Source organism: Pseudorasbora parva, chromosome 4, assembly GCF_024679245.1.
Source record: "Pseudorasbora parva isolate DD20220531a chromosome 4, ASM2467924v1, whole genome shotgun sequence".
NCBI classification, from domain to species: domain Eukaryota; kingdom Metazoa; phylum Chordata; class Actinopteri; order Cypriniformes; family Gobionidae; genus Pseudorasbora; species Pseudorasbora parva.
In genome coordinates this window covers 46,864,601-46,882,079 of record NC_090175.1, presented here as the reverse complement: position 1 = coordinate 46,882,079, position 17,479 = coordinate 46,864,601, and the positions used below count along the sequence as shown (strand labels likewise).

General features: G+C 34.8%; 1 protein-coding gene across 2 annotated transcripts; it reads left to right on the top strand.

Annotated features, from left to right (window-relative positions):
• Nucleotides 1-27: 27 nt before the first annotated feature.
• On the top strand, nucleotides 28-16,665 carry tmod1 (tropomodulin 1). 2 transcript variants are annotated; one of them, XM_067442802.1, is made up of 11 exons: nucleotides 28-284; nucleotides 1,036-1,229; nucleotides 3,329-3,485; nucleotides 4,494-4,610; nucleotides 6,490-6,579; nucleotides 8,922-9,052; nucleotides 9,176-9,283; nucleotides 12,121-12,264; nucleotides 12,461-12,605; nucleotides 13,085-13,190; nucleotides 14,524-16,665. In XM_067442802.1, the coding sequence occupies exons 2-11, from the start codon at nucleotides 1,113-1,115 to the stop codon at nucleotides 14,540-14,542; spliced, it is 1,134 nt and encodes a 377-aa protein (XP_067298903.1). In that variant the 5' UTR covers nucleotides 28-284; nucleotides 1,036-1,112; the 3' UTR covers nucleotides 14,543-16,665. The 2 variants fall into 2 exon arrangements, with proteins under 2 accessions (XP_067298903.1, XP_067298904.1); XM_067442803.1 differs by lacking the exon at nucleotides 13,085-13,190.
• Nucleotides 16,666-17,479: the final 814 nt, after the last annotated feature.

The window sequence follows — 17,479 nt, the reverse complement described above, 5'->3', positions numbered from 1 at the left end:
GGGGCGAAGTTCTGCACTACTCCGGGTTGGTGTGGAAACTTATCGCCACCGACTACTGGACTTGCTGAAAGAATACTCGAGGCTGGAGCAGTGACAACTTTTAATATTTGGACTTTCTCCGTCGTGTCAAGCGTTGTTGTTCTATGAACTTTGGATTTGAGAAATCATTGCTTGAGGCAGCTGCACATTTGTGTGAATTAGCGGCTCCGAAAAGAAACCATATCTGGTCAAAGTATTCAGCTGTCACATGCGCTATATTTAGTGTGGGATAAGCGCTGTCTGAAGTAAGTGAGAATGATAGACGCTTTGTTTTCATCATTTCATTGAACCATGAAACACACTATACTCATATTAGATGATGCTCGGAGAAAATTATATGATTCATTATTAAACTCGCGGTTTTAAATGTGTATTTTTGTCTAACGTCAAAATATCTGAAGTAACTTTATTCAGGCTTAATTTACTGTAGTTTTATTAACTGAAGTAGACAAGCAATTTGTCTGAACTGCCTGGAAATATGTATTTAATAACTAGTTTATTGATTTGGCAATCCTAAACTAGAGGTAATATGTTAATAATAAATTTGCATACTTAGTGTGATGGAGTTTGCTGGTCTATGTCCTTGTCTGTTGGATTTACCAAGGGCAGTGGAGACGGTCCAAAAAGTAGATGGCTATCCTTCAGTTTGATTATTTTTCTTCTCATATTATACACTATAAATGGCTCAATTCATCTGTTGTTTAAGACCATACTGTGCATACTACTTTAAAATAAAATAAAAACAGCTTGCATTTGTAAAAAACAAACAAACAAACAAGTAAAACACTTTAAGACAAAATGTGTGTGCTTTTTCTGGTTGTCCAAAGTTAGCGTATAATGTCCTAAGTTAATTTAATGATGTACACATTTGGTTACTCTGCACTCCATAACCCATATGATTTGTCTAGAATAATCCACTTAAATACTGTAGAAAATCTTGATCTTTGAATTTAGAATAGGCCTGATAATGGATCTGTCTCTCTTGTTTTCACCAAGGTCTTGAAGTTGGGGGGCTCGACTATTCCTGCCTTTTCTTTTCTTCTGTCCTCTTCCTTCCTTTTATCTTGTTCATCATGTTCCGTAAAGAGATGGAGAAGTACCGGGATGTGGATGAGGATGAGCTCTTGCAGAAGCTCAGTGAAGAGGAGCTCAGAAGACTTGAGGATGAACTTGAAGAGCTTGATCCTGATGTAAGTGCACTTAAAATAAGGTTAACCATCTCAAAATGAACTTTAAAATTGGCTTGAATTAATTAAAATCATAAATGTGATCACACACTTAAGTTGCCTTTGAATACTTGTCATTTTGAAAGGTTGATCAACTTTTTTGTTTGTTTGTTTTTAGCAGTGCTTTGGCACTGAAAACTATATTGAGTGAGTTGTGTAAAGGAGGCCTGTTGTATTTCTTAATTTGTATAATACTGTTGTATAATTTAGTTAGACTTGGCTGTTCTATGTATACTGTTTGTTTGATGGGACTGTGTTGTTATCTAATCTGATTGTTTGTCTGGAATGTGTCAGTGGTGTTGGTTTGTCTGGACTGTGTTTTTTCCTAGTGGTGTTTGTCTTTCTTTCTTTTTTTAATGTATATGAGAGTTAGTTTGACCGGACAGTTGCTGCCTATTTTAATTTTGGTTTCTGCACTGTGTTGCTTCCTAGTGTTCTTTGTTTGGCTGGGTTGTTTGTGTGTGTGTGTGTGTGTGTGTGTGTGTGTGTGTGTGTGTGTGTGTGTGTGTGTGTGTGTGTGTGTGTGTGTGTGTGTGTGTGTGTGTGTGTGTGTGTGTGTGTAATGGTGTTTGTTTGACTTGACTGTGTTTTATATGGAAGTTTCTGCCACAGATTAAAACATTTTGAAAGATATTTGCGGCTATTTGTGTAATGTTAATATAGTTATTTATGTAATGTTAATATATTAAAATAGTGAGATATGTTCTCGCAATTGCGAGTTATACAGTCTAGGTCTGAGGGGAATTTTTTGTTTTTTTCCTAGAATTATAACTTTATATCTCATTTTTCAAGTCCACTTTATTTTTGTGTTTTTATTTGTCTGGGCTGTATTGTTTCAAAGTCATGTTTGTTTGGCTATGTCTATTATTATGTATAATGGTGTTTGTTTGTTTGACTGGACTCTGTTACTACCTATTCTGGTATGTTTGTCTGGACTTTGGTGTTATTTGTTTTAGTTTTTGGCGTAAATGGTGTTTTTTTGACTGGAGTGTGTTGTTTTATTTTGGACTGTGTAGACCATTATGTTGTTTGGTGATGGACACTATTGTTCAGTACCATTTTTGTTTGAGAGAACCACGGTTATTTCTATGTTTTTCTGTTTGCCTGGACTGTGTTGTATCATATGGACGTATCATGGTGGAGACAGTTTGACAGGACTTTGATGTTTTTCAGTGATTAGAGTGTGCCGTGTTGTATTGCAGTGGTGTTTTTAGGGAATTCTCTGTGAAAAGTGTTCTTTTTCTTACTCAAACCACAGTTTTTAATTTGCTCTTCAGGAATCTGGTTTGACTCCAGCATCTAAGCACTTCTTGACAGATTTAGACACAGACGTAGAATAAATGTCCAGCAAACAGAGAAGAGAGAAAAGAGAATTTCTTCTCCCTTACTGAGATGTTCAGCCAGAGGTGCAGAAGTTTGCCATAAATACTGGTGCTGGGACAAATGTTAATCCGCTCAAATGTAACAAAAATAAACATTCTCCACCAAAGCAGAGCCTTTTCCCGAAACACTAAATTTGCTGTAAATTTAGCTATGGAAATCTCTACTTTAATGATTTTAAATGTCACTTTAGAAATAATTTGTCTAAATTTTATCTGCACTAAGAATAAACAATACTAAGGTGTTGTATAAAGTGCTGTTCTCTTCGAGTTCTCTTTGAAACACTGTGTTCTGGATTCTGTCATCACATTTAACATGCACATACGTTGACATCCCCCCGTTTGCTCAGCGGCCCTTTTTTGTGGATATGGGCTGATAGGCCCTGACTTAAAAGAATGTTATCGTTGCTCACTGTGTTTCAGGAGGTGGTGGAGTTTGCCTTTTCAGTATGTGGTTGCTTGTTAAAAAAACCTGGTTTAGGTGGACACGTCATATATCCAAAGTGTGGAATAGTTGCAAAGGAAGGAAACTGGTGGAAAATGGCTTCTGTGACTAAAGTGATGGTATTATAATCCATGGTATTTTATGATATGGCAAATTCACCTTTTTTGTAATATTCTATCTTACATTCTATGTGCTTTTTATGAAAGTTTGATGAACAAAACAAATTGTATTGTTTACAGAACGCACTGTTGCCAGCAGGGTACAGACAGAGGGATCAGACTAAGAAAGCTCCGACCGGAACGTTCCAGAGAGATGACCTTCTAGCACATCTGGAGAAACAAGCCAAAGAACACCCAGACCGAGATGATCTTGTTCCCTTCACTGGCGAGAAAAGAGGTGAGGAGTGAGTGAGCGACTTACATTTAGAGCCATAGGCATTTTGACCCTGTGAACTCTTTTTATTCTTTCATTAGTTTGTAATTTGTCCACTAACAATGTCCAACAGTGTGTATACTGTACATCACAAAAGTAGCTCTGTCATATTTTTCTTTTTATCCTGAAAGTTATAAACATTGCCATTCGACTGGCATTTCCAGCTTTGTTTGACATTTAAAATAACTAATAATAATAATAACTAATACAAATTTCCTAGCCCTTTTAGAAATCAAAATTAATGATTCATAGCATACACTTTGTATTTTTCTCTTTTCGCATAACATGATGAAATTACAGTTTGAAATTATGCACAGTAACATTTGGTTCACAGGTGGTCTTTACTTTTTATTTGTCTTAATTTTTCTCCAATCTCTCTTCACTTTCTTCCATTTCTCTATCTCATTTATGCATCATGCTTTGTCTTCACTGAGAGTGTTGTCTCCTTTATTTAAAGGTGCACTGTGTAAATGTTAGCGGCATCTAGTGGTGAGGTTGTAAATTACAACCACCCACCGCTCACCCCTCTCTTTTGAAGCACATAGAGAAGCTACGGTGGCCGACACAGGACAAAGATGCCATTGTCTGAGACAGCAGAGAGTAGCTAGTGCTCTGTAGAGCAGTTTGTCCGTTTAGGGCTACTGTAGAAACATGGCGGCACAAAATGGCGACTTCAGTGTCAGGGGACCTGCGGTGTATGTAGATAGAAATGGCTCATTCTAAGGTATTAAAAACATAACTCTTCATTATGTAAGGTCTTTATACACCACTTTAAAACATAGTTGTATTTATATTTTTGTATTTCTGTCAATAGATCCTTATCCAAATAATACACTCTGCACCTTTAAAAGTACACTAACTAGAAATATTTTTTGGGGGGGCAAAAGCATGATGTTGGACAGTCATAATATTTTAGCAAAAATGAAAGGCATTTTTCCCTCACTCTCTATTTTTGTATTTGTGTGTATGTAGGAAAAGTATGGGAGCCTAAGACAAAAGTTGACCCTATCCTGGAAGATGTCACTCTGGAGCCTGAACTAGAAGAAGCGCTATCTAGTGCTACTGATGCAGAATTGTGCGATATAGCAGGTACAGTATAATGTTTCCAATTTAATTCCTGTATGTAGACTAGGCATATTTGATTCTTAGGATCCAAGACACCATTTATAATATACTTTTTAACATTAATATATAATTCTGAATTTATATGGGTATGCGTGTAATCTGTAATGGATTTTAAATAATTATTTTAAAGAATGTTATTTTGTAACAACACGTATTCTTTATTATGGCTTAAACACTCTCTGTTCACTAATTTTAATTCATATTCAAATGAGTGAATCCATCTTTAATTTCATTGACTAATTTGAACTTCCTCTGTGTGTGTGTGTGTGTGTGTGTGTGTGTGTGTGTGTGTGTGTGTGTGTGTGTGTGTGTGTGTGTGTGTGTGTGTGTGTGTGTGTGTGTGTGTGTGTGTGTGTGTGTGTGTGTGTGTGTGTGTGTGTGTGTGTGTGTGTGTGTGTGTGTGTGTGTGTGTGTGTGTGTGTGTGTGTGTGTGTCTATATCTCACAATGTGCCTCTGTCTCTGTAGTCTTCTCCACTCCACACCATTTTCACATCTCCATTCCTAATTCTCTCTGTCCACTTTCCTGCTCCATCGTTTCTAAGCCCCGGGTCACTCCAGTAGGTTAATCTGCAACATTGTATGCCGCTCTAACATTTATAGAATGAATAAGAATTTTCTTATACATTAGCTAAGTATTTGCATGGTATTTTCAGCATGATTTAAGTTTTATTTCAAGGTTGCTTTACCCCCCCAAAAACTAAAACTCTTGGCATTTTGTACTAGTCATGATTTTCTAAACTCATTTGACTGTCTTTCCTTTCATCCTCTACTGTTATACCTCAGCTGTACTGGAAAAGAGCAGCATGAACATTCTTCAAACTGTATTGTTTTGTGTTTCACGAAGAAACAAAATCATACAGATTTAGGATGACAGGGTAAATAATACATTTTTATTTTTAAGTGAACTAGTCCTTCACATGTAGCATGCATATGTTGGTTTCTGAAACTGCGTATGCAAGTTCTTTTTCTTTCATAACAATGACTCATCCTTGTGCACTAAGGACACTTGGCTACCAAAAAAGGGTAACAGCGTTTTTTCTTCTTCTGCTGGCTAAAAAAAACCCCTCTTAACTGTCAGCTACTTGCTTTACTCTCATTTAGCATGATGAAGTTCTTTCCGTAAAAATAAGGTCAATTGTTTTTTCCCCCTTTGGGATCATGTTTCAAAAACAGCAGGATTTAAGGTTGACTTAATGGTCTGAACATCTTATATATCCTGACAGATTAGAGCTTCATATGGGAATGAGGTTAGTTCAGTTGTCTTTGGCCCATGGTCAACTATCAGATGCAGTATACATGCCAGACTCATAAATTGCACTTTCCCTCTTGACGTGCTTTTAGATGTTATGCTGTCGTTTTTAATTTTTATCAGATTTTAGTTTTTTTTGTTGGTCTGCACTAGTTAATTTGATGCCATTGCTGTTCTGCTTGAGATATTATTCATCAGGTAAATGTGAATGATTTTAAGTTGATCTTGGAAAACAATCATTTTCATTTGATGTACATTGTGTAAACAGCCAACACTGGCCGTTTCATTCAGAGGATCATATAGAGGATGGATAATGGACATGTAAAGCTTAGTTTTGAGTCAAGAAAGTTTGACTAACATAAGCAGGGAAAATTTTAATACATGAAGCGATGCATTCATTAATTCACTCATGCATACATACATACATTTAATTTCATGTATACACACATACATACATACATTTATTTAATTTAATTCATGCATGCATACATATCATTCATTCATTCATTCATTCATTCATTCATTCATTCATTCATTCATTCATTCATTCATCCATTCATAAATAATGTGAAAATCTTTTTGTCTTGCTGCAGCCATCTTGGGTATGCACACACTGATGAGTAATCAGCAGTATTATGAAGCACTGGCCAGCAGTACTATCGTCAACAAACAGGGTTTGAACAGTAAGTCACTACAGCGGTTATTTATGTAATGTTTTTGTCTGGTTTGAAGCTATACATTTGTCTGATTGATTCTTTATGATCAATCAGGTTTAGTTTATTCCAGTTTTGCATTAGTATTTTGTTTGAATTGCCATATTCTTTAAAAAATTTTTTTCGCTTTGGTACTATTTTCACAAGTAAGGTGTACATTTTCAAAACTCTTAGTACAAAAATACAAACTGATCACACTTGGAATGCAGCTAGTCATTCTTTCAAAACCTTGATGTAGAACTTTTATTCATTTGCACATATTTTCATTCCACATAAGCGTTGTTTCAAACACAAGATTATTATTGTAATATGTAATAAGAACCTTTGGTTTATTTACAGAAACTCAACAGTATGATCTTCTTTCAATTTGGTATAATTTAGTTGCTGAAATCTACAGTAACACAGACTACAGATGCCACAAAAGAAAATAAACTTGCCTAACTTATGTAATTAATCCATAATGTTTGTAATAGTATCTATTCAGTGTGTTATCAAAAGGTGTGATGAAGTTACGCCACAGCCACGAGTTTCTGGGCTATAGAAAACAGTTTGCTGCCAATACACTACATGTTCTCATTGTACCATATGACTGAATCTATACTGTAGTTGACTGACCGTTTTGACCCCCATTTTGTCCCCATAATGTAGCGTTTACCAGGCCACACACACATTGAACATAGTGGTTATAATAGTATAAGATAAATTGTTTATAATTTAAAAATAATTCATTTCATATCGCTATCCATATCGGAAATTGAAAACAGTAGAAACTCTGTCTACAGAATCAATATTATTAGGCATCTATAGGTGTACTGAATAATTAATTGATAAACCATTAAGATCAGTTGGATTAAATAATAGACAAATGTATTGAACTGAAAGAGAAAAGATTCAAATCAAAAGTTTGATAGTGAGAGCTTTATGAAAGGGAAATACTGTGAATGAAACATTTATAACACATGAACATGAAACACTTATTTTGTGTAGTGAAAATGATACTTTATGGTTTTGTGTATTTTATTAACACAATTGAAAATATGCTGAAAAGTTTGAAAAAAAAGTGCACTTTGATGATCTGTTGTGATTAGCACTGAGTTTTGAAAATGTACACTTTGCTTGTGGAAATAGCACCAAAGCGAATAAAAAAATAACTAATTGGAAGTAAGTAACTGTAAAATACAATTTATATATTATAGTATATTGGATAAAGTTGAAAGTGCTTGGAAACTTAAGGCACACAGTAAAAATTATTTAACAAAAAAAAAAAAAACTGGCAACTGTGGTTGCCAGAAATTCACCATAAAAATACGGTGAAAATGTTTCCAGTTTCACAGGGATGCCTGTATACAACTTAGAACCATATATTTTATTAAGTGATATAATGTTAATATTCCTACTTTATACCAAAATCCTTAAAATGTATCAATAACCATAACATTTATACAGGTGGCTCAATAGAAAGTCACACGATAAATCACAATCGTAAGCGGCCTGTTTGTAAAACATGGTCAATTCCCATATAAACAGTGCACAGGATCATACACAAAGACAAAACACCATCAGAGTAACACACACGACACTAAAACATTAACTAAATACCATAACTGGTCACTCAAGAATTACACATGGGTTTCTATTGATAGGTGAAGATCCTTCTTTATGTCTCTCATGTCATTCCTTTGACTGTTAAACATTTGGTTGGACTGTAGTTTTTATGATACTATGCTTTTATGCAGAAACATTTTTACATGGAATATTTTAGAATGCATCACCTGAATGTGTTTTAGATTTTCTATCTTATGTCAAGTTGAGATGATTTATATAATAATAAAAAAATTATGGATTTTGATATTGACCTTGTGTTTACCATGTAAATAGTCCTGCGGCTAACATGCAGTTAAAAACTTAATAAACAAACAAATAAATAAATAACATAAAATGTAACACAAAAACAAACTAATGTACATAACTAATAAAAAAATATAAGAGAGGTTTATAGAGGAAAAAAATTAATCATATGTGATGTTTATTTAATTTTTTACTTAAGTATATGGTAATTCATAGTTTTGTTGGCAAAAACCATGTATTTTATTTGACACTGTTTTACTAAACATGCAAATAATGTATGTAATACCTATGTACACCATTTACATTAAATGTAAAATTTAAATAAATGTAATAAAATGCCAATGCCATACATCAAAGGGACAATTTTAACATTGTGTATACAGTGTACTGTTTGATATAGTAGTGTGTTATAGTTGGCATTGAACCATATGATTTGTTGTAATTGAGTTGAATTATATGCACAGGTGTAATCCAGTGTACCCAGTATAAGCCAGTGCCAGATGAACAGCCCAATGACACAGATGTAGAGGAAACACTACAGAGAATCAAAAGCAATGATCCAGATCTTATTGAGGTCAACCTAAATAACATCAAGGTGTCACTTTCACTCTTCTACTTATACTTTCTATTGAATATTGTGTCTTTATGTCTGCTAGCTTGCCGTTTTAATGGTTTGCCCTGTTATGATGTGTTCTCTTTTTTTCTGGTGATTATGTAGAATATTCCAGTCCCAACTTTGAAAGCATATGCTGAAGCTCTTAAAGGGAACAGAGTTGTGGAGCGCCTGAGCATCGTTGGCACCAGAAGTAACGATCCTGTAGCCTTTGTGAGTTGAAGTATGCTTATTCTCAAAGTTATTATTTTCATAAAGAAAATGCAGCCTGTCTTTACAAATGTAATTTTTGGAATTTTGACTTTAAGACAATTATGCACATTACTGTTTTATATACACTATATTGCTAAAAGTATTGGGACACCCCTCCAAATCATTGAATTCAGGTGTTCCAATCAATTCCATGACCACAGGTGTATAAAATCAAGCACTAGGCATGCAGGTTGCTTCTACAAACGTTTGTGAAAGAATGGGTCGTTCTCAGGAGCTCAGTGAATTAAAGAGTGGTACTGTGATAGGTTACCACCTGTAGTGATGCAAAGTCCGATTCATTGCCGGTAACCAGTTCTTCTCGGACAGTTTGACTCAATGACCCGGTTCAAAAAGCAGATTCGTAGGTTCCGGACGTCATCATGCAATGATTTCACTATGCATTAGTTTCATTCTTTTTAATACATTTATCTGTCTCATGTAATATCAAGGGGACATTCAAATAAAGTAATAATCTGTATCAATGCATCTTGAAACAATCTAATAGATATTTGCGTGAGTGCATTTTTTGATTATTGCCTTTCATTCACTTAATGGTGTTTTTGTGTTGTGTTCAGTTCATTAATTTATCCTTCGCGTCAGATTCAACTGAAAGTTGCGCAACTACAGTACACATTATAGGCACTGATCAACAAACGAGGATATGTTACATGTCTAAAGTAGCTATATAGAAAGAATAAACCAGTCTTATAAACTTATACATTTCGCTTAACAATAATCTGCATGCATAATAAATTACAGAAAAATGTATGGTTTTTGCATGTTTTAATACAATTTTATTTAATAACAGTAATCATCATAATAAGAATTTTTCTAGTAGTCTAAGTGCCTCAGACTTGCGTTGTCAATCATCCTCGCCTCGGCAATCCTCTGCAAACTTCAAAATTAATCAATTCTTTTTCAGTCGGACCGTGCTACTTCGGCTTTTGCGTCTTGCGTCATCAACACGGAACGAAAGTTTGATTCAGTTTGATTAGTGAACCAGTTTGACCGGTTACTTGCTGAGAACCGGCTCAAAAGAACGATCTGTTCAAGAACCTAACATCACTAACCACCTGTGCAATAAGTCCATTCGTGAAAATTCCTCACTACTGAAGAGTCAGTAGCTACAGACTTCCAAACTTCATGTGGCCTCGACTGGTCTGTCTGGCAATCTGATGGACCAGTCTGGGTTTGGCGGTTGCCAGGAGAACGGTACTTGCCTGACTCCAATGTGCCAAGTGTAAAGTTTGGTGGAGGGGGATTATGGTGTGGGGTTGTTTTACAGGAATTGGCCCCTTAGTTTCAGTGAAAGGAACTCATAATGCTTCAGCATACCAAGACATTCTGGACAAGTTCATGCTCATAAGTTACAGTATAGGAATGGCCCCTTCTTGTTTCAACATGACTGCGCACCAGTGCAAAAACCAAGGTCCATAAAGACATGGATGAGCGAGGTCGGTGTGGAGGAACTTGGCCTGCACAGAGCCCTGACCTCAACCCGGTAGAACATCTTTGGGATGAATTAGAACGGAGACTGTGACAGTCCACCATCAGTGCCTGACCTCACAAATGTACATCTAGAAGAATGGTAAAAATTTCCCATAAACACACTCCTAAACCTTGTGGAAAGCCTTGTTGAAGCTGTTATAGCTGTAAAGGGTGTGCTAACTCCATATTAAACCCTATGGATTAAGAATGAGATGTCATTAAAGTCCATGTGCATGTTAAAAACTATTGGCAATATAGTGTAGATAATATACACACACACACACACACACACACACACACACACACACCGATCGAGCACTGACTGGTGAAGTGAACAATACTGATTATTTCTTCATGGCACCTGTTAGTGGGTTGGATATATTAGGCAGCAAGTGAACATTTTGTCGTTTAATGTGTTAGAAGTCGGAAAAATGGGCAATTGTAAGGATTTGAGCGAGTTTGACAAGGGCCAAATTGTGATGGCTTGACGACTGGGTCAGAGCATCTCCAAAACTGCAGCTCTTGTTTGGTGTTCCTGGTCTGCAGTGGTCAGTGTCTAGTATCAAAAGTGGTCCAAAGAATAAACAGTGGTTAACCGTCAACAAGGTGGGGCGGCCAAGGCTCAATGATGCACGTGGGGAGCAAAAGCTGGCCAGTGTTGTCCGATCAAACAGATGATTATTATAATTGTATTGTATTATAATTATACAGACAATAGATAATTGTTCAAAAGTTAATGCTGGTTCTGATAGAAAGGTGTCAGAATACACAGTGCATATGTTGTTGTATATGATGCTTGTTTTCATTGTGGGGTGAAATATGTTCTTTATGATTTTTTAAAATAAATTTTATTCAGCAATAATGAATTAGAATTATTGTAAAGACGTCAATAAATGAATGTAAAGACATTACTAATGTTACAAAATATTTCTATTTTAAATAAATGCGTTCTTTTGGAATCCATTTTTTAAATCATATTTTTAATCAAAAATATTAAGTAGCACATCCATTTTAAATGGGGTGAAATATTAAGAAATCTTACCTGATCACCAAATCAGCATATTATAATGATTTCTGAAGGATATTGTGACACTGAAGACTGGAGTAATGATGCTCAAGATTCAGCTTTGCCATCACAGGAATAAATTACATTTTAAATTACAATTGAGAGAGAAATGTTTTACATTGTAATAACATTTTACAATTTGACATCAGTTTTGATCAATAAATGGTCTTGCTGAGCATAAAAGACTTTTCAAAACCTAAAGAAATCTTACTGTAATGTACAACATGTAATGTTTGTTTTCCAGGCACTAGCAGACATGCTGAAAGTGAACACCACTCTGAAGAGTCTAAACGTGGAGTCAAACTTCATTACTGGAGCTGGAATACTGGCACTCGTGGAATCCTTAAAGAGCAACACTACACTGCATGAGCTAAAGATTGACAACCAGGTACGCTCACACACACATACACTGAAGGAAGTTATATAAAGGTCCAAGCCATAATTCATGAGGCCAGGGGTTTAGTGTGAAGGTAATGATGATGGAGGGACAAATTAAGGCAAAGAGTAGCGCTGGTCTAAAAGAGTTATTGAATTATATCCTGTATTTATCTTGCATTTATTTAATTTGTGTATATGTGATATAGAGTCAGCCTTTGGGTAATAAGGTTGAGATGGAGATAGCTAATATTTTGGAGAAGAACACTACTCTGCTGAAGTTCGGATACCACTTCACCCAGCAGGGCCCACGCTTGCGTGGATCTAATGCCATGATGAGCAACAATGACCTTGGTAAGAAACACGCACTGATGCTGTCCGATTTGTTATTTGTATGTGTATTTTTCAGAATTAACATTTGTTGTTGTGTGTATGTGTATATTTGCTGAAAATGTATGTTTGCGTGCTGAAATGGGTAGACTACCTAATTCACCATCCAGTTTGATGTCAGGAACTTATGCTTACCGAAGCTGCATTTATTTGGTCAAGCATAGAGTACAAACTGTAATATTGTGATATAGTATTACAAATCATGGCAAAGCTGCATTTTCATATCATTATCAATGTTGAAAATAGTTGTACTGCTAAAGTTTTTTTCAGGATTCTTTGATTGAATAAAGTTCAACAGCATGTATTTGAAAAACAAATGTCAAGTGTGATCAATTTAATGCAGCCTTGCTAAATAAAAGTACCAATTTCTTTAAAAAAAAAAGTCTTAATGGCCCCAATCTAGTGTGTGTATTGGTGTGTTCATGCCATGTCTGTGTTTACAGCACGTGTAGTTCGGTCGGACACAGATGGCGCGATCACATTCACTCTGTCGGTCCCTGAGCTGGAAAGAGCCTTCTGTAAAAAGTTCAAGTTCACGTCAAAACCCAAGTAAACACAGAGTCTAGCCCTCCTTTTCTTCCTCTGGGCGCTACCCGTTGTCTTTTTGCTCTTATTTAAGCTTTCTTGTAATACCTCAAGCCTCTGGATCGTTATGAGCTTTTATTCTTTTCCTCAAGCTCACTTCTGCCGCTTCAGCATTTCCACTACTGCATTTCCTTCCATCAACGTGAAATCAAAAACTTGTCTTCATTGCCTGGTTGTTTTGTTTGTCAGTGCTGTGTGTCTGTCTGATTTTCAGGTTTTAGTCTTTATTTTCTTCTGCACTGAGAGACTATTCTCATGCCAAATCTACAAAAACATTATTGAAATTGGCCTCTGAGTTGCTTTGCATGCAGAGCTTTTTCTTTATATAGTTCTCCCCAAATTTGTATTTTTATATATATATATATATATATATATATATATATATATATATATATATATATATATATATATATATATATATATATATATATATATATATATATTTTTTTTATATATATATATATATAACATTATTATTATTATTATTAATATTATTTTGCCAAGTACATAAGATTTTTAAAATAAAAGAAGCATTAACAGAATGTCTCAATAAAAGAGATTTTGAGCTCCAATAACACCATAAAATGTAGCCAATTTGACTCTATATTTCTAGTCTTTTGAAGCCATATAAACTACTTTTTTAATTGCTTGAACTATTCCTTTGATTGCAATTTCCAGTTTCTGTCTTTGGTGTCTATACATGTAGTAAGGAATTCCCAGTGTCTAACATAAAGTTTCTGTGAGAAATTGTAAAGAATGTCCTTTAATAAATCAGAAATGTTCTTTTTTTTCAGCCAAATAAAAAAAAAAAAGAAAGAAGAAAGAAAGAAAGAAAATGCATGTATGATTTCATAGCTTTAATGCAGTTACATTATGGTTTTAATTTATTTATAAATAAATTAGGCATAGGTCACCCAAAAACAAAAAAAGGATCCCATGATTTTCTCACCCTCAAGCTATCCTGGGTGTTTATGACATTCTTCTATCAGGTGAATACAAGGATATATTAAAACATTTCCTGGCTAATTATAAAGGCAGTAAATCATGTCATTGTAGTGTAAGATTTTTTGCAAGAGGGCTTCACATTATGTAATTATATAATTCATATATAATACTCCAGTTGCCTTAGTCTGAAAGAAGAATGTCCTATACACCTAGGATTTCTTGAGGGTGAGTCAATTTTGGGATCATTAAAATGTTTGGGTCAACTATCCCTTTAAAGAAATGATGTGGGGCTAGTGAAAAAAATGTTTATGTCCTCAAAAGTGATCAACCCTTTTTTTGTTTGTGTGTGCAGTAAGAAAGAGAAGGCTTGAAGGAGGGCCCATCTTTCCTAAATGTCGGACAAACGTGTAGCAGCAGCAGCAGCGGGAACCCTCTATGGCCTGGGACCTGCACCAGTATACTGTACAACACATCACACCCATCTCATCCCATATCCTCCCTCCATTTATGTCCCTTTCACAGGTAACTCACAGGGTCATCTAAAGAATACATGTTCAAATCAAAATGCTTTTTTCAAAGCCCTAGATCTGTAAACCAGAAAGTACCTCTTTGTTTACCAGACACATAGTTACACATTTACAAAAATGTGTAAACTGCCTGCCATAACATTGGTAGGGAAAAATCACCTACTTGTGTTGATGGAAGCAGTAAAGATAAAAATGGCGCTCAGTTAATCACAATGTTCTCAACTGGCATAATCTTCTTGCTGTAAAAACAGTTTGACCTTAAAGCCAGACATTTTGCTGTGTTTGGATGCACAGCAAGAGCATCAAACTTGACTGTAGCTGTGGTTTTGCCTTCTCTGGGCCAGTTTGAGTCTCACTATATAGTAAATCGTATAGACGCATGCTTTAACTGTGTGTTTTTGGGATATGCTGTCTTTTTTTTTTTTACCTGTTCTTCTCTCTTCAAATGTTTAACAACTGGTTATTTTGTTGCTCTACAAATTAATTGTTGGAAAGTCACTGTACTGTGGTTTTTAATATGCGCATTTGACTACAAAATCAGGTGAGCTCTGTTATGCAGCGAATACCAATGGAAGTGCATTGTTGGTGTATGTTTGTTGCCTCAAATCACCAACTCGCCTTTGAAAATAAATGCGAATTAATTTAGCAAAGTCAGTGCCTTTATTGGTCACCTGATAACAGTACATGTATTTGCACTGCTCCAACATATTTATGAAATTATTTATAGATTTTATATTCTTTGTTTGATGAGGGAAAACCTCTTTTTCATGTTCAGGAAAAGCCGTTTCATTTTACACAATTAGCAATACTATCTCTCTTTTATTATACTAACAGTCTCCTTCTATGATAACCACTTATATCATAGAATTGACACGTAAACCGTGATCTCTGTATATTCTTCCTCATTAAATATGTTTTACTCTTGAATGAGGATCATAACACGCAATAGAAAAGTTATCATACAATGATATGTATATTGCCTATGCCTGCTCTCACAAAGTAATGTCCAGGTTATTTCTCCATCCAAAATGAAAAATATAAAATGTGTATGTATATATCCCTCTAGTGTGGTAATGTTTTGTTTTTTTTAGGACTTTTCATTGAAAGTTTTTTGAAAGTTCATTGAAATACTATGAGACTTGGTAAAGGTTTTGGCACTTTCTATGTGAATAAAAAATAATCATAGACATGATTCGAAAAGGTTACTGAAACCCCCAAACAATTACTGCATAAATATAATTTAAATATAAAAATACAAAATATTAAATGAAAAATTATTAAATGATGAATTATTAAACTAAAATATAATACAATCATTTAGTTGAAATTAAAAATATTTTTTGACTGACATGCGTACAGTACCAGTGGGGATATACATACAATTATCAAATTATCATGCAAGTATTGTGCATTGTGATGGGATCATAGTAATTAAGCACATCTCATAGTAATGTTTTTACTGTAAAAATGTAAAAAAATCAAAATTCAGTACAATAAACACTGTACTTCACAATTTAAATAATATAATTATTTAGCAGAATGTAATTTTTTCATGCATCCTGATTTTGAGATGAAATATGACCTGGTCATTTCTTGGCAGTTTTCCTGAGAATAGGCATCTTTTGCAATCTTGCACGTGGAGTGATTTAGCAGGGTGTGTGTTTTTCTCAGATATTTGTTGTCCATCATCAGACCTTACTCCTTTCGCACTCTCCCAGCACAGTAAAAGTCAGTATGTATTATGAATGTAAACATTTTCCTACTGTTTAAAGGCCAGAACATTTATAGGACTTTGTCTTGTTCAGAACCAAAAAGGGAAAATTCACTCTTGATTGTCTTGTCCCGTGTTTGGAAGCAGGCCCATGATCATTGCCATAGAGTGCCTGGGCTGGTGCACATATGTACATTTTGTTAGTGCACCTTACTGTATGTGGTTTATTGAATTAATAAAGATTGAAAAAAGTTTTCGTGGAAATGTTGCCCTCAGCAGAAACAGTTTTTTGTTTAGTTTATCACATTGCATCAAGAATACTATTTAAATATTTATGCTTGGAAGAGTAAAAAGGGACTACAGTGCCACTTTGTGGTTTGGTGTGTTAATGGTTGCTGCACTTTTTCATTTTTTTATATTTTTTGATAGATAGATAGATAGATAGATAGATAGATAGATAGATAGATAGATAGATAGATAGATAGATAGATAGATAGATAGATAGATAGATAGATAGATAGATAGATAGATAGATAGATAGATAGAAATATTATTACAATTTAAAATAGCATTTTAATTAAAGTGTAATTCATTCCTTTGATGCAAAGCTGATTTTGACGTGCTGCCAAGATAATAGTGCTCGCCTACTTTGGGTTTCAAAAATGCTCTTCCGAAACCTACGGGTGACATCACCGACACGTCGATAGTTTTATACAGTCTTTGGCTCTTCGAAAAGTGGTGCCATCCCTTAATTTGGTAGTGCAATAAAGCACTGAGCTTGAGTTGAGATGTAGATATATGATGTAAAATTAACTTTAAATTATGTATAAATGTATAAAATATTAATTTAAAAGTAAAACAAGCTGGGGAAAATGTATATATATTAGAGAGTGAAAATAACTAATAAGCCAATAAGTGCTACTCTGCAGCCACTTACTGGTTACAAAAGTAATTTAATATCTTTTTTATTTTTAAAGGGGGGGTGAAACACTCAGTTTCAGTCAGTGTCATGTCAATCTTGAGTACCTATAGAGTAGCATTGCATCCTGCATATCTCCGAAAAGTCTTTA